The following is a 26386-nucleotide window of genomic DNA, read 5'->3' as shown; positions in this document are numbered from 1 at the left end:
GAATGTGTCCATGACTAGATTGCATTTTATCTCTGAAGACATAGAGCCAGGGCCTGCAGCTGGTGGTTGGCCTGGCAGCTGTGGCCGCCTCTACTGGCATAGGGCCCAGGCTATTATATTTAGATGTGGAGCTATTAATACTACTGACTTGGTGAAGCCCTTTATCTTCACAGTTTCCTTTTCAGCATGTGGCAGGGCACAGCGCCTTTGGATCTGAAAATTGATGTGCCCTTTGTCCCCATGTCTCCTTCCTGGCTTCTAATAATCTCATTTTCCTGCCAAGGAGAAGTCGCAGAGAAACAAAGCCCGTAGGTGTTCCTCTGATCAGCATCCTATCAGTACCAGGGGTATCCTCGGCATCATCTGTATCATACTGAACGGGGTTGTCCCATCCTCCTGCAGCTGATCATCACTAAGGCGTCTCCATCATCCTCATGGCCACCATGGACAGCACTGCTAACCTGGGCAACCAGTTGTCACAATGCCAGCTAAACCCACCACTCAATTCTCTTAAACCTCCAGCAATAATTCCTTCCCTGTGCCCCAAATGTTTTGCAATTTAGACTCAAAATGGGTAGTGAAGGGACCATGAGGGAGAAGTTGCTGTCACTACTCTCTAGTTCCTAGAGGGGACCCCAAGGAGGAAAGTCCCTACCCATGGCCTCTAGATGATCTCTAGACCCCCAGCTTGTAGCTTCATCTGAGTGTCACTGGTCTCTCGTCTCTAACCTCAGCAGCAGATGTCAAGATGCCCGGGCATGACATCACTTTTATTTTGCTTCCTGTGCCAAGGCTCTCCTCCTCGGCGGTACCCCAGGACCCAGAGCAGCATCGCCCACGCATTTCCTTTCCCCACTCCTATTGCCAGCATCACTGTCATCTGCCATTGTTCTGGCCCTAGATACGGTGTACAATCTGTAACACATACAAACAGAACAGATTTGGGGCTTGAGTAAATGCTGCCTGCCTTATCAGTAAGGAAAACTGTACTGGCCAAGTTAGCTCTTCCATTTCACATGCAGGCACAACATGGGGGTGGGGGGCCGCATCTTCTGCCTGGATGTTGGAATGAAGTGAGACTGAGCAGCTCTGATGAGACATTAGAAAACAGTGGTTAAGCTTGAGGGAGGAGGACCACGCAAAAGGTGCTCAGGAGCGGCAAGGAGGTGATGTGGGGGGGGGTTTCATTTTATGGTGTAGTTTTGCTTTGTTTCTGCTCCATGTGATCTATAGAATTTGAAGGTTGGAGACATCCATTCTGAGGGCTATTGTGATGGTTAATCTCAAATGTCATCACCTGGAAGACAGGGCCCTGGGCCTGCTGGCTGGGGATTACCTTGATTAGGTTAACTGAGGTGGGAAGACCTGCTCACGGTGGGTGGCACCCTTCCCGGAGCAGGGAACTTGGACTGTGTAAAGAGGAGACATGAGCCCAGTGTTCATTCCTTTGTCTCTGCTTCCTGACTGGGGATGCCATGAGACCAGCTCCTCACTGCCTGACTGGGGATGCCATGTGACCAGCTGCTCACTGACTGGGGGTGCCATGTGACCAGCTACTCACTGACTGGGGGTGCCATGTGACCAGCTGCTCACTGACTGGGGGTGCCATGTGACCAGCTGCCTGACTTTCCCATCAGGATAGACTGTAGCCTTGAATTGTGAACTCAAACCCTTTCTTCCTTAACTGCTTCTGTCAGGGTATTTTTTAGTTTTGACTTAGATTTGCCTGTGTATTTTTTACATTTATTTCTTCTTTGAGAATTTCGTAGACATATACAATGTGTTTTGGTTGGACTCACTGCTTGCTTCTCCTCCTCCCCCTCCTCCTAACCCTCCTTCCACATCATCCTCCCTCCTAACTTTGTCTTATTTTTTCATTCATTTATTTTTATGTGTATGTGTTATGTCTGCATGTGTATGTGTGCCACTTACATGCAGTGCCTAAAGAGGCCAGAAGAGGGTGTCGGATCCTCTGGAACTGGAGTTTCAGATAGCTGTTAGCCACCATGTGGGCTGGGAACCAAACCCAGGTCCTCTGCAAGAGCAGCCAGTGTTCTTAACCACTGAGCCATTTCTCCAACACACCTTTCTTAATTTTTTTAACCCACTGAGTCCAATTAGTGCTGCTCACATGTACATGGGTGTAGGGCCATCCACAGGAGCATGGGCCACCTACCAGGGTAATACCCCTGAAGAAATATTTTATCACAGCAAGAAAAATAATTAGGACAGATATGGACCACTTTGCCATTCTAGTGACAATCCCAGCTACTGCTGTAGGATTCTTAGTGTTGCCTTAGAGCATCTTATTTTAATAAGCTAATAACACCCGAGGGTAAAAAGATCAGGACCGACCCTTCCTGAGCCTCTCTCAGTCCTATGCCCATCCACAGAGGTGAAATAAAAAAAGCCTCTCAGTTTGTGTAAGAAGTGAAGAGAATTAGGTCAGGTCGATACAATTTATATGACAAACCACAAAGCACTTAGCCAAGCACTCATTACTCAACGCATCATGCTGTTCATTCAAGACACTGTACGAGGTCACTCCAGGGTGACCCAACTGCCAACATTCCAGATACATTAACAAGGTCACATGCTCAGCCATGTAAAGGGAGGCTGGGCTCAAGCAAGGGAGCCGTCCTCAGACACCTGAAGGTCACAGAGCAGCAAGGGGGGAGGGGGAGGAAGGCCTGGGTGCTGCTCTAGGGCTGTGTCACCTCTAGGGTGGTCACCAGCTATGGGTGGCTATGAAAATTTAGGTTAATCACAACCAAATAAAGTTTGAGCCCCTGAGGCATATCAGTAGCATTGAAATGCTGAGCAGTTCCCTGTGTGTGTGGTACCAGGGCGATCAAGGGTGCAGCTGCAGGACCATCCCTTCTCAGGGACAGTTCCAGGGGACGTGGCATTCAGCAGGGGAGAAGCTTTGAAAAGCAGACTTAAGGGAGTTAATGTGAATTAGGAAAGTCAGAGCTGTGCAGCCCCAGGTGGGGAGGGCTGCCAGGACCAGCTGTGTCTGCCGAACTGAGTGAGGCATGGTGGGCCAGCCTGTAATCCCGGCACTGGGGAAGGCAGGGGCAGGTGGATGGAGGCCAGCATGTCTACACAGCAAGTTCCAGGATGGCTGGGGCTACAGGGAAGCCCTGTCTCAAAAAAAAAAAAAAAAAAGAACTGAGTTAGGAGAACCTGAAGGGCTCTCTTCTGGAGATGTTAGATGTTAGCCAGACCTAGCCCTAGTCCCCAGATGCTGACTCTGTGACTCACAGAATGTACTAAACTGTACATGGAAAAGCTCACAATTCTGTGAGAAAGTTAGAGAAAGAGAGAGTTGTATACACCTGCTTAGAACACATGCAGTCATCAACCAAGCAGGATGCTGAACTGATCCAAGCTCTGAAAGGACCCTGCAGCAGCTGATGTGGATGCCCCACCCAACTCTGCCACCCCCCAACCCAGTGAAATAGCAAATCTTAAAAATAACCATAACTAGCACACCTAGCCTGGGCAAGAGCTGAGAGAAAGGTGTGTGTGAAATGGTTCCTGTGAGCAGGATTCAGATTGTTCGGGTTGACAGATGGCTTTGCAAGAACAACGTGATCCATCCCAGTTTAATGAGCTTTCTGCTAATTAATGGAGAGGCATTTACCAACAACGTGTAGGTAACTGCGTATGTCCAGATCACACACAGTAAGCACCATGTTTACTGGCTTCAGACACGGAAAGGCCATGCAATTATTTTAAACCAGATTTTGATTCAATTCATGGTGTCTTAGGAACACATGCATGCTTCTTAACTCACACGATTATTATTAAAATGCTGAGTCCAAAGCAAGCAGTTCTGCACAACCTGTTGGTACCGTCCTGAACAAGTCAGTCATAAGCCAATAAAGGCAAGAAGAATCTCAACCATGAGAAACCTAAGCTAAGGGTTGCTTCTCACTGCTGGGGCTGGGAGAAACATTAACGTGAGGACACTCAGGTGTGAATCCATCCAGAAGCTGGCCAGTGCCATCCACGGATGCATGTGCGAAGGAATTGAAGAGACCCAGTGTCCTGGCCAAGATTCCGGGGGGCCACTGCCAGCATCCCTCAGAACAAGCCACTCTAACCAGTGAGGGTCCCTCTCTCCTTGGGGTGCCCTGTGATGGAGCAGGATGAGGAGAAGTGGTTCCATCAGGTTGGGTAAGGGCATGACTTCTATTAGCACGCAATGTCTTATGTGCCCACACTGTGCCTGTGAGCTAGGTGCTGTGAGCACGGCTCTGCAGTGTCTGACTGGAAGTCGCCCACAGCTGCTCTCTGGCTATCATCTGGATGTACCAGATGTGCCTGTTAACAGGACCTAAATGTCAAAAGCTTGGCCCTACTCTGGCCGCATGAAGGCTGGTGAACCTTGCCCCTGTGCTGCCTTAGCAACCCAGCCTTGTACCCCAGGAGCAGTTCCCCATGGTTTCATGAAACAGATCCACCTGTACATGGTAATCAACTGGTCTTATGATGCACCTATGGGCTGCAGATACAAGTCCATCGAGTGGAGCCGAGAGAGAGATGAGTGACGTGGTGCTGAGGAAAAAGAGGGGCTGGAGGCTTGGCTTTACCGCTGCCGAAACACGCGGCTTTGAAGGCATCAGCTCCAACCTCCTGGATTTGTTTGTTCCTTTCCTATGAGACAGGGGCCTCCACGTAGCTCAGACAGACCCCAGCTGGGATCGCAGGCCTGGGCCACTGCTCTAGTTTCATATCTGTTGCTGTGATAAAATCACCTCACAAAAATCATCTTAGGGAGAAAGGATTTATTTTGACTCACAATCCCAGGTTATAACCCATCATAGCAGGGGGGTCAAGGTAGCATGGACTTAAACAGCTGGTCACATTGTATCCACAGGCAAGGGCAGAGAGAGATGAACTCACACATGCTTGCTCACTCACTCACTGTGCTCAGCCTGGTGTCTCCTCTTATAGAGCTCAGGACCCCTTGCCTAGGGAATGGTATCACCTACTCTGGGTTGGGTATTCCTACATTAGTTAACTTAATTAAGACAACCCCCCACAGACATGCCCAAAGGCCAACTCAATGTAGGCAATCCCTCATTAAGACTCTCCCCACGTGACCAGGCTGTGTTAAGCCACTGTGCCAAGTCAACTCTTTTATTTTCCTTATCTGTAGAGTGGGAAAGAGCAAGTGCTTCAGAAAGTTCTGTGTCAGTTCTGTGAAGCTGTACTGCAGGGAAGACTAGGGCTTTACAACTGAAACCCAGTATCCTCTCCATGAGGAGACTGAGTTCAAACTATGTAGACTCAGGCACGATGGTGTCAATGCATGTGCATGGTGCTTAGATCCGATCTTAGGCAGTGCCGCTGGACATGACCTCATGGGGTACAGAAGGACAGGCGGGCACCTGAAGCCATACTAGAAAATGGTGACAGGCATGCAGACCAGGGTGCAGAGTTCCAGCTCCCGGGGCAAATCACCACCCCAGCGGGATTCAGGATCCTCTGAGACCAGCACAGCGTGCACTGCTCAGCCTAGACAGTGAGTTGACATCCATGATCCATGAGATGCAGCAGGCTGATGGTGGGATGTGATGTGCGGGGTTCACAGTGGAGTTTGGGTCACCAACACAAGCCCTGCTCTGGCTGTGGGTGAGGAGCCTCATCCTCTCACAGGCCAATCTCTCGCCTCAACTTGGCAAGTCCTCTGTCTAGCTTTCATTTCTCCCTTTCTCTCCTGTAGCATCCATTCCTTCATTTATTAAGTGCAAAGACGATTCCTAGTTTTGAAGCTCCTGGCTGTGTGGTGGGGAGACAGCACGGGTGGCAGCCACGGTTGTGTTGAAGCTGCTCCTGAAAGGCCAGATGCCATTTATATGACATTCTAGAAGAATCCAAACTACAGGGACAGTAGCTGCCAAGGACTAGGGGTGAGACCGGCACTTCCCACTAGGGCAGCCCAGGGAAGCTCCTGGGGTAATGACACTGCTCAGGATCCTGATCTGTGATCTTGGTTGAAGAGTCTGTACATTCTTAAAACCCTAGAACCATACACAAGACACAAAATTTATCACAAGAAGAGGAGGAAAAAAATCATTCCACATGGAATAAAAATATGCTTCTGGAGAAATGGCTCAGCCATTTAAGAGCACCAGCTGCTCTTGCAGAGGACCTGGGTTTGATTCCCAGAACTCACATGGTGGCTAACAATGGTCTGTAACTCCAGTGGAGCTGATGCCCTCTTCTGACCTCCACAGGCATTGCATGACACAGGTGCACTTACATGCAGGCAATACACTCAAACATATAAAAAAATAAGTTAAAAACATATGCTTCTAAGTTGAACGCAAGGACAGTTTTCCCAACAGGCGGGTGCGTGTTGTAAGGACAGACCAGCAGCAGCGGCAGCGCCCTTCTGGTGGACCCTGAGCTGTACCAGCTGTGAGTCATTCGTCAACACTTACGCCTCCTTAGACTGAATGGCAGTGGGTCCTGTTTCAACAGAGCAGATTTCTTATCTGCACAGCTTATCCAAAGCACATTTGATTAAAAAATTAAAACCAGAAACTGCAGCTGTTCCCTGCCCTGAACAACATGGGCCATTGCTCCTCCCACGCCAGCACTCCCAGCCCAGGAGGGGGGCCGTCAGCATCAACACAGGCCGGTGCCACTGTGTGTCCTGCAGGAACTGTGATGGGTCAGCCAGCAAGAGGCATCTGCTGGGGCTTGGAAGTCCTTGGTGTCATAGGCTATCATCCCAGTTAAACTGCTGCTGTCTTCATGAGACCAGCTGTGCCCACTAGCCAGAGCCCATCAGGAATGGCCTATGGACTGTGGATGTTCCCCCTTCAGGGAGGGGCTGGGGAGGGCCGCTGGACCCTCACTTGAGAGTGTGGGCCCTCCCCCAGCCATGTGTATGTTATTCTGTCCTAATTGCAAGTGGCCTCAGGGGCCTTGGGAGGGGCTAGAGTATATAGACTGGGGAAGACTGGGGAAATGTGCAGCTATGGGGAAGGCATCATCTGTGCTTGGTGAAGACATTCTAGTGTGAACACTTTGGAGTCACCCAAGCACCTATCAGAAGCTACTCACCCATGTAAGCAAGCCCAGTAAACTCACTGGTTCCCCAGGGAGAACTTTGGCGGACTCATACTCTGGCTGATTTGTTATGACCTTATGAGGCGGGGTTAGATGTTGTTCACATCTTCTGAAAAGGGCTTTAGCAGGACTTGGGGTAGAGACACAAGGGTCATGAACCCTGTGGGGCAGGTACAGGCAACCCAACCTCATCTGTAGGGTCAGCGAAGGCTTCCTATCCAGGGGACTCAAAGGGTTGAGAGGAATTTTGAAGTGAGTGAGTGGAGGTGGCAGAGTACAGCTGGTCAAAGACACAGAACAGAGGCCGGGAGGTGAGCGGGGCTGGTGGTGCGGGAGGTGGGAGAGCCACAGATGTCGGAGTTGGTGTTCTCTGCCGAACAAGGGTTCTTCTAGAAGACAGCCACAGAGGTGGTGGCAGGCGACAGTGGAGGAGACCTAGCTGAGGAATGGGCTACCTGCTGGCACACAGCACAGTTGCCCTGAAGACAATCTGGAGAACACACAGAGGTATGGGTGAGTCATTTGCAGTGTCCACGGGGAGATGAACACAGCTCCTTAGATGACAGACAGGAATAGGCCACACTGGGTGGCGGGGATCAGGACAGGAGAAGGGGCGGATCTGAAAGGCTGGGGAAGAGCAGACATGCCCAGGTAGGGGAGGCACAGGTCTAAGTCTGGGGTCCTGGAAAATACCCACAATGGCGTTTTTCCTACTGCTTTGATGTCACAGGCAGGAAAGGGTCAATTTGAGGCGAAGCTTGGCCTCTATCTGCACCCTCTGTGCCTGACATGACCCGGGCTCTGAGCCGACAGTGGGACCCGAGGGACTGAAGGTGAGGGGACTGCACACAGGTGTGGCCTGTGGCGTTGTCATTGAGACTGGTGTCTTGAACTTTGGGGCACACGTGAGCTCTGTCTTGAATCGCAGGGTTGGGCCAGGGCCTGGGAACCAGCACGTGCCAAAGGTCCCCATGCTGCTCCTGTAGCAGCCCATGCAGACTACAGTGGTGGATAAAAGGACTCATGGACCCCGGGGCTGGAGAGATGGCTCAGTGGTGAAGAGCACTGGCTGCTCTTGCAGAGGACCTGGGTTCGATTCCCAGTACTTACGTGGAGGCTAACAACTGTCCATAACTCCAGGGAATCCAATGCTCTCTTCTGACCTCAGGTACACTTAGATACATGTAGGCAATACACTCATACATAAAATTAAAAATAAGTAAAATACTTAAAAAAAATTTAGAAGGAAAGTCCACCTCACATAGAAACTGTAGAGAAAAGCCATCAAGTCTGGGCACAGGATGGCTTCTTGGCTGAGCAGGTGAGGGGCACAACAGAGGACAGCCAGCCATGCAGCTAGTATACCCAGGGGGAGGGAAAAATGACCTTAGTTCTGCCATGAGGCCATAGAGGGCTGGCAAAGGGGGTACCATGAATTGGGGGGCAAGGAGCTCACTGGTAGAATCAGTTTTCTGTGGTGGGGAAGGCAGAGCACAGAGGCCCACAGGTCTGGCAGTGGAGGACAATGTCCAGACACCCTCGGCCATAGCCTCCAACTGGAGACACCTGCAGGCTCCTTGAGGCTCAGCGTCTCCCTCTGTAAATCGGGACAAGAGGTGGACCTGCCCTAGCTGTCAGGAGACCTGGCACTCAGCACATGGTGGAGGAGTGGGTGGGGACTGACAGGGAAGAGGAGAGTCCACACCTCTCTGTTCCTAGCAATTTGACAGAGGAGGAGGAGGAAGAAGAGGGGGGGGAGGAGGAGGGGGAGGGGGAGGAGCCAGTCTCAGAAAAGTGATTGACTTTACAGGGGGAGGGGGAGAAGGGGGAGGAGGGGGAGAGAGCTGAGGATGGAGGTGGAGCTCTTCTGTCCCTCACTTTGTTGCGTGATGCAGTGACCTGAGCATGCTTGAATGCTTGAGGCATGGGGGCAGCTGAGTGGGACATAGAGGGAGCCCTCCAGGGCCACACCACAGCCAGGGCATGGGAAGGAGATGGTGAGGGATAGTGAGGGATGGGCTAGCCTCTGTCCCCTCCACTCCCTGCACACCAGGTCTGCTCCATGGGGAAAGCCCAGAGAAGGCGTCTGTCCTACGCCTGGCCTCCTGCTCCTCCCTGTTCACTCATGGACAAGCTCTCATTCATTTAAGACTCTCTAATGAGCAAAGGATGTGAATGGCATTTAAGGCCCAGTGACTTGAGGGTCAGGGGTGCCTCTTACCTGGCTTCTAAGAACATCCTATGGGGTCTGAGGTTATCAAGACAACCAGTTAGTTAATTCAGGGCACTGGCAAGCAAATAAAATGGATTGTGATGTTCCGTAGACTGAAGTATGGGATAGAGTGGTGGTTTGAGTGAGAAATGCTTCCCATAGGGTCAAGTATTTGAACACTTAGTACCTAGTTAGTGGCATCTTTGTGGCGGGGTAGGAGGTGTGACCGTGTTGGAGGGAGTATGTCACTGGAGTGGGCTTTGAGAGTTTATAGCCTCTTCCCATGTTCTGTTCTCTCTCCCTCTCTCCCTCTCCCCCTCCCTCCCGCCCTCCCTCTCCCCAGTTATGTGAGCTCTCAGCTTTCTGCTCTGGCCACCTCCTGCCAGGCCTCCCTCCATGATGGACTCCTATCCCCCTGGAACAGTAAGTCCAAACCAACTCTTCCTTCTATAAGTTGCCTTGGTCATGGTGTTGATCACAGCAGCAGAAAGTAACTAATACAAAGGAGTCCTGTTTATATTTTCACCCATGAAACCGTCTAATCAGGGCTAGAGATCTACCAACCACTCTTGAATTTTAGTACTGCCATATTTTCTCAGTCTAAGGTTATGAAAATCAGAACAGAAGGGAGACCACAAGAAGACGAAAAGTGATCTTAGGGAAAGATGGTGGGTCAGAGCGCAGTGGAATTCACGTGATGTGAAGACAAAGTATTTAGGGAAAGAAAGGGGATAAGCCAGGGGCAGTAGGGGCGAGGGGCAGTAGGGGCCGGGGGAGTAGGGGCCAGGGCAGTAGGGTCCGGGGGAGTAGGGTCCGGGGCAGTAGGGCCAGGGGCAGTAGGGGCCAGGGGAGTAGGGGCTAGGGGCAGTAGGGGCCAGGGGAGTAGGGGCTAGGGGCAGTAGGGGCCAGGGGAGTAGGGGCTAGGGGCAGTAGGGGCCAGGGGAGTAGGGGCTAGGGGCAGTAGGGGCCAGGGGAGTAGGGGCTAGGGGCAGTAGGGGCCAGGGTCAGTAGGGGCCAGGGGAGTGCAGTGCAGGGGACGGGGAAGAATAAGAACAAAGTTCAACCACACATATCTGAAAATGCTATCATGAAACCCAATACTTTGTTTGCTGACTTAAAAGATTAATGATGGAAAGAAAAGATGTTCTTCTTTTTATAGCGGATCATCTCTGGCAGTTGTCAAGATGGGCAGAAATCATGAGGACCCTCAGCGATGAGCAGCAGGGGAGGAGCTAAGCTGGGCCGCAGCCTCACCATCGTTTTCACCCTGCTTGGTCCATTCAGGTCAAAGATGATGAGTTTCCCAGTAATTCCTTAATTACCCAGCAGACTTCAGCGCCCCGGGGAAGAACGCCCTGTGAGCTCCTCTGCATCTCCCACCTGCTGTGGGAAACTGTCACACACACACACACACACACACGCACACACACACACACGCACACACACGCACACGCACACACACGCACACGCACAGCCTTGTAAATAAGCACTGCGTGCCTGACAAATCACAGCCATCCAGTGGAGGCCAGGCACTGAGGTCGAAGGGGACGTGTGATTTAGGAATCATTCGGGCAACTCAGCACTTGCTCATTCATTTCTACAGATTGAAAAACTGTAGCAATGGACTTGGTCCAAAATGTCCCCCCAGCATCTGCTTCAGGAGAACCTGCCAGGCTTAGCACTGCTGTGCATTAGCAGGCGTAGCCTGCCCGAACACCACCGAGGGCTCCACGGCTCACATTCAGGCTTTTTAATATAACAGAACTCGGGAATAAAGCAAGCCGCTAGAAGACATAAACCTATTGCTTTCTGAAGGTACCAAATTCCAAGTCACTTGCCATACAATACCAGGGAGGGCTAGAGCGGTTTCAACTAAGTCAGCTTCCTTAGTGGGGAATGCAATACAGTTTTGGAGATCACACCCTGGAAAGTTTACCTGCTGTTATTAAAGTCATCATTTTAGTTGTCTAGAACAAAAAGCAAACATGTGTTCTAGTGTGTTTCGAGATCTCTAATATCACCTGTGCTGAGTGGACAGTATTTGTGATATCACAGGTAAGGCTGTACACAGGATTTTTAAATTATAATATTTTTATTATTTGAGAATTTCATATATTATGTATATATTTTGATCATTTCACCCCTACTCCTAACTCCTCCCAGGTTCACCCCCATCCTGCCCAACTTTGTATCCTCTTTTTTTTTTTTTTTCAATAAATAACCCACAGAGTCCAGTTTGTCCTGCCCACATATCCATGAGTGTATACATCCACTGGAGCACGGTCAACCTACCAGGGTCACACTCTTAAAGAAAACTAACTCTCCCTCCCCCAGCAGCTGTTAACTGTCCACAGCTCCTCAGTTAGGGCAGGGCTCCGGATCCCATCCCCCTTCCATGTTAGAAGGTTGATTGTCTTGATTCTGTGCAGGTGACCATAGCTGTGAGTTCATGGGTGTAATGGTCCTGTCATGCCCAGAACATCCATGCTTTGCTCTGGTCCTTCCTGACCTCTGGCTCTTAGACTCTCTCTGCTCCTCTCCTCCCACAATGGTCCCTGAGCCGTGAGGGGAGGAAAGTCATACATGTCCCATTTGTGGCTGAGCAAGTCACAAATACTTATTCTTTGTACTCTGGCCAGTTCCTGTAGACAGTGTCTTACTTAAACATTTTGCTAAATCGTTTCAGTGGGATGGGCACGCTGAATCACAAATGGAGTTGTTCCCTTCCCACCACATTGATTCATCCTTACAGTTTTCAGAAGTGTTAAAAACTCCAGCCACAAAGTAGAGATAATGATCCACAGTAAAATTCTCCAAGCCCTAAATGTTTGTTCAGGCAAGCTGGGTAGCTCGGTCCATATTAATCAGCTTTGAGTCTCTGCATATAATTGCTCCTAATGAGCTTGCCCACAATCACTGACTGCAAATGTTTCAGGAAGAATTTGAATCTCTCTCCCTCTTGCTCCCTTATGGTGATGGCATTCTTGGTAAAAGCGATTAAGTGTGCTCTGTGTAATATCTGCCCGTGTCACTCGGCCAAACCTGGCTCTTCTCATTTACATTTCATTTCCTTTATTACCAATTATACAAACTTCATTGGTCAATTTAGACCATCAGAGTCTCTCCAGGAGCTGGTGGTCTTTAAGAATAATTATTATGAGTACATCATCACAGCCGTGGCTCGGGACGCAGGGCGGCCTCCACTTGCAAGTCCCAGCTGTCATCTGATACGCACATTGTTTGGCCTGTGTGCCCCAAATCTTCACCGTCCCTCCTTCACAACACATGCTGCTCCTATGTCAGGCCCTCCAAGAGTGCTGACCCTTCCAGGTCCTGCCTGCTCAGAATCCTGGCCCTCAGGAGGCTGCTCTGACCCTTTGGAAGCTCTCCCTGGGTTCACCTCCTGTGTCTCAAAGGGCTTGAAGATGGAATGGAAGTTATTCCTGCTTCTCTGTCAATCTCGAAGTTGTTAAGTCTCCAGTCCCCTCCCCCCCTAAAGCACCACTGAATGGTCCCGGGGCACGCCTCCGTCTCAGGGCAGCTAGTTAACTTGTCACATTCCCCTTTTGGCCCCACCCATCATGGCCCTTTTCTCCTGTTAACCTTATCATTGCAAAACCTGCCTTTGTGCCAAGAACCATCTCACACTTATTTTCTGGAAATTATTAGATCCCGCTATCACTTTTGCTCAGGTCCCCCAGTCCAGATAGCTGACTTATTGACAACCATAATTTTTGTCACACAACATTCACAGTAGCTAAGAAATGGAAGCACCTGGATGTTCATCAACAAATGAGTGCATTAAAACATGGCACATATAACAATGGAATTTTATTCAGTTATAAAAATTTTAATCATGAAATTTTCAGGAAAGCAAATGTTAAACCAGACTCCAGAAGGCAAACAGTATCTGTTTTCTCTCGTAGGCAGATTTCTCCTAGGTTTTAATTTTTATATATGTGAATGTATGTGTGTAGCTGGGGGTTATAAATCATGACACAAGAAAAGAGGTCACAAAAAGCAAAATGAGAGCTGATGGGGGAAGAGAGGAAAGTGGGAAACAGAACGCACGTAACGTGAGGCAGAGGGCACAGGAAGGGGCCAGTGGGGTGAGGCAGGGTCAGGGGTCAGGGACAGGAGCAGAGAGCCCAGCAAGAACAGAGTATGTATGGGAAATATCAGGAGGAAAATCACTACTTTGTGTAATAATTTTTAAAAGGTTAATAAATAGATTCAGGGCTCGAGAGATGGTTCTGCGGTTAAGAGTACTATTTGTTACTTTAAAAAATTATATTTTATGTGTATGAGTGTATTGGCTGCATGTATATAAGTGTGCCTGTATTGTGCAAGGCCCACAGAGGTCAGACTAGGGCGCTGGATTTCCTGGGACTGGAGTTATGGATGGTTGTTAGCCACCATGTGGGTGCTGGGAGTCTAACCCGGGTCCTCTGCAAGAGCAGCAGTGCTCTTAACTGCTGAGCATCTCTCCAGTCCCACTGCTTGTTACTTTTGCAGAGGACTGAATTCAGTTCCCAGCACCCACACGGTGCTCACAACTGCCTGTAACGCCAGCTCCAGGGATCCAGTGCCTTCTTCTGGCCTCTGCAGGCATTGTACCTATGTGGCACACATAAACTCATATAGCCACACACATAACACACACATAAAAAATAAATTAATAATTAAAAAAATAGACTGGGGGGGGGGCTAGAGAGCTGGCACAGCCATTAAAGGCTCAGGTGTACAACCGAAAAGACAATAGATTTGGAAGCTAAAGAAAGCTGGTTGGAACAGGCATGGAAGGAGAAATGCTGGTGGGGTGTGGGATATACTTCCAGGTTGTCCTGTGGGCTTTCTCCTCTAGAAAAGGAGAGTCACTGAAAGTCAGTCTCCACCCCTCCCATCACAGCTGCCGCTGGGGAAAGGGCTTGCTGCACATGCTGACTTCCGAGTCTGTCATGTGCAGCACACGCCATCTGGAGATGCACTTCCTGCAAGTTCAGTGTTAGCCCTGATGGCCAGCAATGTGCACTCAATGCATCTAACAGGAACCATGCAGACCCGCTGCCTCCGAGACACAGGCCTAAAAAGACTGCTGACAACAGAGGAAAGCCAGTCCAACAGCACAGGAAGCCAGAGCCCGTGGCTGCTCTCAGGAAAAGACCTTATCAATTCTAAAGCCACAGGGATGCTCACCAAGAGCCTTAATTATGGACTAGAAGGATGCGTACATTAGAATTACATGTACTGATTTGTAACATGGTTATAATTCACTGTGTGAATATAGGTCATTTACACGCTGATGGCCATTTCTTATTTTGTGTTTACAAAGCTTCATATTATTTTAAAAAATCAACTCCTATACATACAGGAAAGTGGGTAACTACACCAGAGGTATGCGTGGAATATCACAGAATTTAGATGAGCTTCCTTCACTGGAGACGGGTTTCATCGGGTCCCTCTATGATTGGGTATTTCTCCAGTTTTACATAAATAATACATTCTAAAGTCCCTCAGATGGTAAATAGGCTACATTAACTCTCAAAAATACAGGAAAAGAAGAAATTCATCCAATATGATATTTGCTTCATTACTGCAGTACAGATCAGCATCAAATCATCCTTCCTCAGGACTGAGCAGGAGGAATCTGTCAGCGGAGAGCCAAGCAGCCAGGGGCTGTACACACCGTCTGTCCAGCGAGGAAGACTGCACAGCACCGCTCTCCTCCCAGGAAGAAATCACACAACAGACCTTTTCTTCTCTGAGAAGGAAGCCGTACACAGTATCCCTCTCCTCTGGGGAGAAAGCTTACACAGTACATCATGACCTCTGAAGAGGACGTCATCCACGGTACCTCATGCCTCTCCCCTTGATGAGGAAGTGATGAAGGGCACCTCTTCCCTAGGAGGAGAAGCTTACACAGCGCCATCTCCCTCTGAGTAGAAAACCGTACAGTGTTCTTGCGGAGGAGGAAGCTGTGAATGGTACCTCACATCCCTCTCCGTGAAGAGGCTTTACAGGACATCTCCTCTCCTCGGAGGAGGAAGCCTGCACAGCACCGACTCTCCTTTAAGCCATACACAGCACACCAATGCTCTGGGGAAGGAGCTGAACTTTCTACCTCACACCGCTCCCCTCTGAGGCAGAAGCTGTTAGAGGTGAGGGTCTTTCAACTTCCTGTTCTGTCTCTACCATCTGTTATCCAACTTTGAGGGAAAAAAAAAAAAAAAGATGAGCAAATGTCTATGACTTGGTAAAAACCAGCATAGGAAATATTTAAGAGCTGGAAACTTTAAAACTTGCTCCGTTCTGTCTCTTAGGAAGGACACTTGCTGTGGGCTGCTCAGGCCTCAGCCACTTCCTGGCTTCTGTGCCAATGCCTGCAGGATTTGCTGGAGAGGCCAGGACACATATAATTTGACATGACACTGGGTATGAGTCCCAAAGTCATCTCTGCAAACTACCATCTGTACATAGAAAAACAAAGCACTTGATCACCTCCCCAGCTGGCCAGCAATCATTCATCATTCAGTACCGACATAGAAACCTTAGAAGACAAAAGCAACTGTGGACTGTTTGCGGGACAATTTCCTTTTATGGCATACAACTTTTTTTTTTTTTGGTCTTTTTGAGACAGGGTCTCCCTGTAGCCCCAGCTGTCCTGGAACTCACTATGTAGACCAGGCTGGCCTCAAACTCACAGAAATCCACCTGCCTCTGCCTTAAAGGCATGTGCCACCACGCCCAGCATGGCATACAACTTTTACAAAACTTTAAGAAAGGTGCCAGTGAGTCAAAGGGAATATTTGTTGTTTAAACTTATTACTAAATTTAAGATTTGGGCAGTAATTAGAACACACAAAACCAAGCTTTCCTCTTGGATTCCTAAGAGAATCACAGTGTCCTTAGAGCATCTTCATTCTAGGAGATTAAATAGATATCAACAGTGAGAAAACTATATGGAGGGCCACTACCTATTAGGAGCTGGGTTAGGGTCATCCTGTACTGTCCATTTGGTTTGTGTGAAGTCCCAGCAGGTGAAGTAATTACCAACACTGGTTTTCACCCCACACTCCAGAATCACTAGTGAACAGCACTGTTTCCATTTCTCTGGCAAAGTCCTCTCCCTCAGACATCCAAGCACTTGCAGAAGAGCGGTGTGTGCTTGCTTTGCTCGGCCCCCCAGCATGCAGCATGGCACTCTCTTGAGATCATGTTGAACTCATGCCTCTCTGTTTCTATGACTTCTTGGAACTCTGGGGGTTGTGGGAGAAAGAAGGGAGAGTTTCATGTTCTTCTAGGAGATGTAAACACACGGGACAGGGCTCTTGTACAGAGCTGTGGTGGGTGCGGCGGCCTCTGTGAGGCTTCAGAGAGCAACTCCCCCAGACTTCCTGCCCTATGGTCTCCCCTCTCCCCATAATGGGCTGGACCTAGTGGCTAGTTTCTAATCAATAGAGTGTGGTTAGATGGTGGCTGACTCCTCTGACATTAGAGCATAAAACTGACCCCTGCCCTGACAGGGTCTTTTCTTCTCTGAGAAGGAAAAACTTGCTTGTTGCTCTGAGGAACAAGTCACTGCATTTTAGATCTCGACAGACCCTGCAGGTGAAGACAGTCTCTGACCACGAGCCCATGGCCAACCCTTCAGTCCACTAGGAAATGAGCCCTGTCAACACCCACAAGACGGAGCTTAGTATGGGCCATTTCCCACCTCAACTGTGAGTTGAGACTCTAGCCCAGATAACAATGTTATGTGTAGCCCAGGCCATCCTTTAACATGCAATACAACACAGGCTGTCCTTGAACTCATGGTTATCCTCCTGCCTCAGCCTCCTAAGTGCTGAGATTACAAGTGTGCACCACCACGCCTTGGCATGATAAGGACTCTTGATCTCAGTTTGTAAAAGACTCAGAGTCAACAGATTTAGTCAGTCCAAGCCCTGACTTCAGACTTGCATAAATCATCGGATAATGGATGGCACCTGCTGAGGTCATTTGTCATGCAGCTGCAACAGAAGCTGACCAAATTAGTGACATGCATGAGCCCAGTCTCTCAAAGACTGACTGGCTGGGCTTGGATTTAAAGCATTTTTTGGACAAAATGCATGCGGGACAGGTGGGTCAGGGGCTCTAGGGACAACTTTTCCAGTGTCATCAGTGTAAACACTGAGGTCGACTTACTTACACATATTCAGGGCTTTAAAAGAGTATCTAAGGAAGAATATTTTCGGATATAATTTCTATTTCTTCTTTGAAAGTCACAAAATGTATTGATACTTTGAAGTGATCAAAGATATTCTAATTTAAATTCTTTCCCCCCCTTCCCAAAGGCATTTGGGAGGCATCCATTTTTGACGGCTGCTCCTCAGTCAAGGAGCACGGTTGTACTAATTAACCAAGTTTGTTTTAAGGCAATATTTACTTAGGTGTAGACAAAATTGTTTTATTACTGTTGCCCTGGTACTTGGCTTAGTTGAAGAGCACCTTTCAGAAGACATGCACTGCAAATGACATGAGGTTTCATCTCTGAAACACCAGAACTCGTGTAACAAATGTTCCCTCTTTGAGGCCCAGGAATAATCTTTACAGAAGACATGAGATGCTGAGAATAAATATACTTCATGGACGATAAATCTGGGATCACATGCACAGAAACAGGATATTATGGTATTTTCCCATCTGGGGACCCTGCATGTGGACCCATCGGTATTTTATCTGTGGAAAAATGGAAAAACACGATTGGGTTTATTCATTCTAAAATATACTGGATAACCCAATTTTTTAAGTACTTTATTATTTTATGATTTCTTTTTGAGACAGAGTCTCATGTAGTCCTGGCTGGCCTTGAACTTGCTCTGAAGCAAAGGATTACCTTAAACTCCTGATCCTCTTGCTTCCTGAGTGCTGGGATGACAGGTATCTCCCCATCTAACCTATAATACTTTTATTTTGGGGGGCTTTTAGAGACATGGTCTCCTTGTAGCCACAGCTGGCCTGGAACTTGCTGTGGAGACCATAGATCCATTTACTTCTGTCTCCTGAGTGCTGGAATTAAAGGTGTATGGCACCATGCCTGGCTTCCTGTAACACTTTTAAAATAGTACTTTTGAAGTTTCTAATAAAACAGATGGCTGATAGAGTTAAAAAAGTCAATTTGGGGGGACACTGTGAAATGTTACCCAATTATATATCTAGTATTAGGAGGTAAAGTTAGTAGATTAATAGTATGTTAATTAGCCTGACCCCACACCGCAAATAAGCTTGGAAGTAACTGAGGTCTCTTCCTGCTGTTGAACAATATGTACAGTTGAAGGGGACTAATTTATGTCAAAGAGCACAGTGAACAATATCACAGTGTGATTACTCTGACTAAGTAAAAGGAAGACACACAATGAATGTTACGGAAACCCACCCTGACCTCCTCTTTGCCTCTCTGTCCATCTCCCCTGCCCAAGCATCACGCCTGTCATAGACACTCCTTTAGGCTCACTGCATTACAAGCTCCTCAAGGTGAGGTGGCATAGCTCTCACGCAGATAGAGCCTGCTCTTTTCTTCTAAATAGAATAAAAAGTGGGGGGTGGGCGTGGGGCCCCAGCCCTAGTTCAGCAGCTACTTGTAATTGACGGCTACTGGGAGAGGGAGAGCCAATTTTCATCAAGGATGTGGCCTCTGGTAGGTTGACTACGCTCCCGTGGATAGTGATGTGCCCAAGAGTGTAATACAAACTAGATAATACAAACTGGATAATACAAACTAGATTTCATGGGCTAAAAAAAAAAAGGATACAAAGTTGGGTGGGCGTGTAGGGAAGGGGATGGGGTCTGGGAGGAGTTGAGGGAAGGGGGTGAATTTGATCAAAATATATTGTATGAAATTCTCAAAGAAAAAAGAAATAAAATGGAGGGGGGGAGCTTAGAGATAAGTGGTCCAGGGGTTAAGAGTGCTGACTTCTCTTACAGAGGACCTAGGTTTGGTTCCCAGCACCCACATGGTAGCTAACACCCATTTGTAACTCCAGTTACAGGGAATCTGATGCTCTCTTCTGGCCTGTGCAGACATTGCATGACAAAGGTGCACTTACATACATGCAGGCAAAACACTCATACATATAAACATAAAAATAGATAAAAATTTTTTTAAAAATTTAAAAAGTGACATAATCATGAACTGGGATGCCTCAGGCCCTGCTGGGAACCATGTCCTATATCTGAGCCTTGGACAAGAATAAAGAGAGAAACAGAGACTAACGTGGCATGTTGTGTCCAGTGTACAATGTCTCAGGTGTTATATTTTCAGTCCTCACAGGAGCAGGACAAGACAGGCCCTGGGTCCTTATCAGTGATGAGAAGTCAGGTGGTGTGTGTGGGGGGGCATGTCAGCTCCAGTGTCAGAACTCACAGGTGACCCTATAGCTTCCGGAAGACAACAGGGTGCGCAGGTAGGAAGCCGGGGATTATCTTCATACGATATGCCACATTTGTATGTTAGTAGAATGTAACCCAGCATCCTGTGGTTTTATTGCAAATAGAATATTTGCTCAAATAAAAGAAAGGCATCCAGTAAATGGACGGGTGGTTTGTATGACGTTTTTACGGCACGAAGTCTGCATTGATTTATAAAAACACGATCAAATTCTAGCCTTTGAGATCCACAACAAGGAGTAAGATCAGCATGGGTTCAGAGAGAAAATTCTTGCTTCCTTACAATCACATGGGAATTCCATATTAATGCTGTGTACCCACCCCCTAGGGACATCAAAACCTTCAAGACACCCTGCAGTAGGAGGTATTTAACACTAATTACCATTCTCAATTTTGTGTATGAGACCTTTCATATTATTAGTGAGCTAATCGTTATATTATCGCACAAGCCTCTTAATAGTAATTACTAACCACAGCTTAGGAAGTCTCATTCTAACCCACTTACTTCAAAATTACAGGTCTAGACCTTCCTCTTGAAACCTGCCTCCTTTTTCTAGAAATGTTTACAGTTTAGTTCATCTGTTTAGGAAGTTCTGTTTAGCATCTCCCTCTAGACGGACAGGTGGGATTCCACACTCTTCCCCTTCGGTGTTTTCCCCAGAAGAACAAGGAATTCTGGGAATCCCTGTCTATAGTCATGACAGATCAACCACTCAGTACTAGCAACTGTTAGGTACTTCTGTTCCGGTAAGACACATCAGTCTCTAAGCACAGAGTCTCTTTTTATTGTCAACCTGATGCAACCCAGAGTCACGTGGGAGGAGGTAACCTTAATGGAAACATTTCCTCCATCAGGCTGACCTGTGGCCGTGTCTGTGAGGAGCTGTCTTGATTGATGACTGATGTGGGTGGGCTCAGCCCACCGTGGGCAACACCATCCCTAGGCAGGAAGCTAGCAGAGACCCAGCCAGCAAGCAGCCCCCTCCAGGGTTCCTGCCCTGACTTCCCTCGGTGATGAGCTGTGACCTGGAAATGGTCCCTTTCCTCCCACGAGTTGCTTTTGGATATGATGCTTAGCAGAGCAATTGAAAAGCAAACTGATGTGTTTCCATACTTTAGCCATTTTCAACAGTCTCTAAATCTATTACAAATTCCTATATTGTTTTCTTTGGAGAGAAAACAAACAATTTGTTTTCTTCAAATTTCATCAGCTGCTGCTAGGGATACAGGGTCATGTCAAGGGTCTTGTTTATGGCCAGTGTCCTACATGGAAAAGACTCATGTTCATCAAAATCAACTTTACAAAATGACTGTTGGATCCCAGGATGCAAAGGGAGTTCCTAAGAAAGTGGAGGAAGTAGGCAGAGGGTCCTTCTATGCGCAGATCCACAGAACCAGCACGAGTACTCCGGTTCCAATGCGCAACTGAGAACCTCTCCCAGAACATTCTAAGAATAAATACAGGGCTCTGTTTGGAAGGCTTCCAGGAGCAGGACTCTCAGTTCCTCATGAGGCACTGGACCTCACCACGGGCTGCTCCAATGAGTCAGCAATTGTCGTGCAAGTCAACTGAGCTCTAGTGGGGCAGTCAGCCCAGACTCCTTCCAGTACCCGTTTTTGTTAACACCAGCTTTGAGCATTTTCAAGGGCAGCCAAGGGGACTGAGATAGCTGTGCTCTATGGATGCAATGCCCAGGCACGTCAAGCCTAAAGAGGTCAGTGTAGGGCTGGGAACAGGAAATGAAGTCAGTCCAAGGTGATGACTCTTCTTTGGGCTGCCAGAATCAAGCAATCAAATAGACACAGATGCCCAACCGTCTCAGAGAATTTAAAGGGAGAAAATGAACACCCTTCTATAATAGACCAAAGTCTACATTTGGTAGAATAAAGTTGAAATCTCCAGGAAATAATCTAGTTGCTGAACTTCTAGGTGGTATTTAGAACATTCTAAATTCTAGAACTGGAGTAACAGCTCCCCCACCCCCGCACCAGGGTACACCACACTCACCATGGAGCTCTCTGAGCTAAGGCAGCGTGCAGTGGCCCTTACCCCATGAGAGGTGCAGCAAACACTAATTAGATGGTCTCAGGGGAACTGGTGAGCACTGGACAGGAGGGGGCTGGGGAGGAAAAAGAGCCAGCCAGGCTTCAGCTGTTTAGGCAGCTATTCAAGCCCAGGGTGAGATATTTCCAGAAAATTCCAGCAAGTTTTTATGGGTGGCTCAGGTAGATAAAGTTCCAACAACCCAGGATATATGAAGTCTTGACAGCTCAGATTTTGTCAGGATGCTGGTGTGGCCAGGGGGTTGAGGCCGAATGTGGCAGTGCTTTTTATTCTTAGGTTAAACTGATAATTTGATTAGGAAAATAAAGAAAAAAAAACAACCCAAAGGGATGAAATGGACCAAGGAAGCACGATCTCCCCCAGAGCATCCCAGGAAATGGCCCTAAGATGACGGTGTTTCTTTTTTTTTCTTGCCAAGGAAGTTTCTTTTCCTCTTTTCTCTCCTAGGTGGCAGTGTGATACACAAAAGAGGCTGTCACAGTTCAGCACACTGTCTCCCGGTTGAAGGTCACCAACAAGGAGCATCTGGGACACACACTCAGAGGGTATCAGAATAGGGAATGTTTCCTCTGCAGAAGGAGGTTGGACTTACCGGTTCCACGTTATAGGAAAACAGTGCGTACTCCCTATCCGGAGAGATTTCATATCTAATGGCTCGTAAGGATTCCTAGAGAAAAGAAGAAAAAATGTTCAAGTGTTATCTTTAACAACTCCTAGCAAACAGGACAGTCTCAAAATTTTCCACAAAAATTAGATAAGCAGTGAAATGGTGACATTAAATATGGCTATATCCTTTCTCTGTTAGCTGATCAATATGCGGCTAATTTATGCTTTTTCAAATTTTGTTTTATTTCAGGTTTCAACAAAATAATCCTTACTATGTCGATCAAAACCAATCAAAATAAATAAACATAAAGCAAATAGCCTTTTCTTATAAGACTCCCAAGCAATGTTTAAATATCTTTTTTTCTTTCATTCTTATATTTAGAAGTACATGTTAAAAGAGTTGTTCCTAAAATAGAATTGCATTTTAAATTTTTAAAATTTTATTATTTTTATTTTATGTGTATGCATGTATTGCCTGCATGTAGGTAAGTGCACCCGTGTCATGCAATGCCCGCGAAGTCAGAAGAGGCTGTTGGATCCCCTGGGACTAGAGTTACAGACAGTTGTTAGCTGCCGTGTGGGTTCGCTTCTGCAAGAACAACCAGTGTTCTTAACCATTGAGCCATCTCTCCAGCCCCTAGAATTGCATTTTATACACTTCTGCAACATGTCCTCCCCAGGATGTGAATCCCTACAAACTAGTATATAAAGGACTTGCTTTTCTCTCAAATTTTTTTAACAGTGCAGCGATCATGATCATCATAGATACATGAATTCACCAGTGATGAGGCTCCTCTGACCTACCCACCCTTTGCCCCTCACACACACAGATACTCTGGCCCAACACCCACCCTAGAGCCCTTATCATCCCTTCATGGGAGTACACAACTCCATAGTACTCCAGTGAATACAGTAGGGCCTTAGGGAGACAGACACACCCCTGAAGGTGACTGCATCTTACGCACCTGCGCACCCAGTGTTCTCAAGCAAGAAGACCTCCAGGGAATGACACCATGTTTGAGAATTTCTTAACAACTCATGCTCCTTGAAAACAGAAACAGCATTCGCTCCCACCCCCTGGCTGATGTGAGCATTTGGGGGAGTAATTTCAGCACACAACCATGGCATCAGGGGAGCAGTCAGAGCACCCAGCTATGGCAAGGACTCAAAGTTCTCACTGCCATTGATTGGGTATGAGGACTGTACTGTGCTTGCATTGCAGGTCAGAGGGCACATGCTGTTGTAAGGGTTGGAACTTTTGGGGGCTATCTTCAGGCGTCCACTCTTACATATGATGCTGTGGCTTGACTCTGAACCCCCCACAGGCTCATGTTTTGAAGCTTGCTCTCCAGCTGGTGGCACCATTTTGAGAGGCTGTAAACTTTGTTTAGGCTGCAGGATGTGGTTGGCTGAAGTGCCCTATGCTTCCTGGTTTGCCCAGATGTGAACTCCTGCCACCACATGCTTTCTCCACTACAAAGGAGCGACTCCACCAAGCCTCCTGCCAAGATGGACTGAGCCATCAGAAACCCTGAGCTCAAGCAAACCTGTCCTCCCTTATTTTACTTCCAGCAGGTATTTTGTCACGTGCCATAAAAGTTACTGATACACACAACAATTAGGATTGTTTTGTTAAATAGGTGAACAGTATCTACAGCAGTTAACAGTAGCCGAGGAGGGAGAAGCATTTTCTTCAGTGACGTAGCCACTAGTCAGGGTGCCCATGTTGTAATTAACCCTCATGCATGCTCCTGTAAGTAACCCTAATTAAACTCATCAGATCACACACAAAGACATTCAAGTAGAGGGGGCCAAGTTGGGAAGATCAGCAGAAGTTGAAGGATGACGAGACAGGGTAATGAGAGTGAACATTATTAAACTATATATAAAATTATACCCACCTATGAAAATGTCATAATGAAAGCCTTTATGTATAATAGATGCTAATAAAATGTAAATGTTTACACAAAAATTTTATCAGAATTCTAATTAAGATTGTATTAAACTTGGATGTCATTTTCAAAGAATTAAAATTGTAATATTGTCTTTAAAATTTTCAAGTCTTTAATGAGATTTTATAGTTTATCTTGCTCTAGTCTTTTTAAAAATTTAAAAATTTCTTTACACGGAGTCTCACTACACAGCCCTGGCTGGCTTGGAACTAACTATGTAGACCTGGCTGGCTTCCAATGCACAGATAACTACCTGCTTTTGCCTCTCAAGTGCTAGGACTAAAGGCATGTGCCACCACTCCTTGCTTGTTCTTTTAAAAATAATACTTCAGATCTCTGGACACCTCAGCCCCACAGTTTCCTGGGGCCACATCTTTCCTGGGCCCTGCTCCAAGGCCAGCCCAGCCCTCAAATTCCTGAGGCCAGCATCTTTCCTGGAGGCATCCAGACCTTAGGAGAAAGCCTTAGAGCATCTGATCCTCATCCAACTTGGGCCTCTGTGGGAACTCCTGAGCAGCAGGATGAAAGCAATTTGGCCCCTCCATTATAAAACCAAAGGGGAGAACCTGAAGCCTAGACCAACCAGCTTTTCATGCCCAACAAGTAAACCACAAAGACACATAAAGTTTATAGAAAGAAGCAGACATGAACTCAACAAAGGAAGGCTTGAGTCTCACACAAGAATCAGAAACTACAAAAGAAATCCACATGTCAAAGTCACAGAGAAAAAAATAATAACGTGAAAAATCAAAATAATATATCCCTACCAAGAACTAACAGTCCTCTAGAGGAGTACAATGAGAGAACCCCCTAGCGATAACCCAGGACACAGAATTTAAAAGATCATCAGCATGATCAAGGAATTCAATGAATTTAAAGAACACACAAACAAATCAAAGAACTAAAGAAGATAGAGATAAACTTCTGACTGAATTCACAAAAGAGGTAGAAATAATGAAGAAAACTCAGGCTGAAATGAAGAAGGAACTGAAAAACTCAATAAGCCAATTAGAAATGACAGGAGAAAGCCTCACTGATAGGATGAATGAAATGGAAAACAGAATATCAAGACTGGAAGATAAAGTGGATGAATTAGACCACACAAGCAAAGATTATGAAAAATTTAAGAAAACACAAGAATGGAATATGCAAGAATTGTGTGACACCGTAAAAAGATGAAATTTACAAATCATAGGGATACAGTAAGGAGAAGAATCTCAGGATAATGGTATGGAACAGATCTTCAACAGGATCGTAGAAGAAAATTTCCCAAAATTAAAGAAAGACCTGCCCATACAAACACAAGAAGCATATAGAACACCAAATAGACAGGACCAGAAAAGAAACTCTCCACAGCACATCATAGTAAAAACGCTAAACATACAGAACAAAGAGACAATACTGAAAGCTTCAAAAGAAAAACAAAAAATCGAATATAAAGGAAAACCCATCAGGATTACAGCTGACTTTTCAGTGCAAACTATGAAAGCCAGAAGAGCCTGGACCAAAGCATTCCCAGTTCTAAATGACCACAGATGCCAACCAGATTACTTTGCCGAGCCAAAATGTCTATTATAGTTGAAGCAAAAAGAAGAATCTTCCATGACATAAGTAGCCTGAAAGAATACATGTCCACAAAACCAGCCCTTCAGAGAGTTCTTGAAGCAATATGAGCTGAAGACAGGAACGACTATACCAAGGGGTTAGGGAAAAAAACTCAGTAAAGGTCTAACTATGGAAATTCACAGCTACCCCCCAAAATATGAACAGAAATAAAAATGACAGGAATCAATACACATCTTTCATCAATAACTTTAAATCTCAATGGACTGAACTCCCCAGTCAGAAGACAGACTAGCTGAATGGATTAAGAAACAAAACCCATTTTTTGTTGTTGTTGTCTGCAAGAAACTCATCTCACTTTCAAGGACAGGCACTACCAAATGAGTGACATTAAGAAAAAAGCAGGCATTGCAATTCTAATATCTGACAAAACAGACTTTAAACTAAAACTAATCAGAAGAGATAAAGATGTGT

The 26386-nt window shown here is 46.9% G+C and overlaps 1 protein-coding gene across 1 annotated transcript in view; it reads right to left on the bottom strand.

Annotated features, from left to right (window-relative positions):
- The window catches only part of Dpp6 (dipeptidyl peptidase like 6), a gene marked incomplete in the record, with an annotated part of 754370 nt that overhangs the window by 273100 nt on the left and 454884 nt on the right, over positions 1 to 26386 (bottom strand). The window contains 1 exon segment of the mRNA XM_017801700.1: positions 22384 to 22458. Coding sequence (XP_017657189.1) covers positions 22384 to 22458 — 75 coding nt within the window.

Source organism: Nannospalax galili, unplaced genomic scaffold (assembly GCF_000622305.1).
Source record: "Nannospalax galili isolate Female #2095 unplaced genomic scaffold, S.galili_v1.0 scaffold302, whole genome shotgun sequence".
NCBI classification, from domain to species: domain Eukaryota; kingdom Metazoa; phylum Chordata; class Mammalia; order Rodentia; family Spalacidae; genus Nannospalax; species Nannospalax galili.
This window is presented reverse-complemented; position numbering and strand designations above follow the sequence as displayed.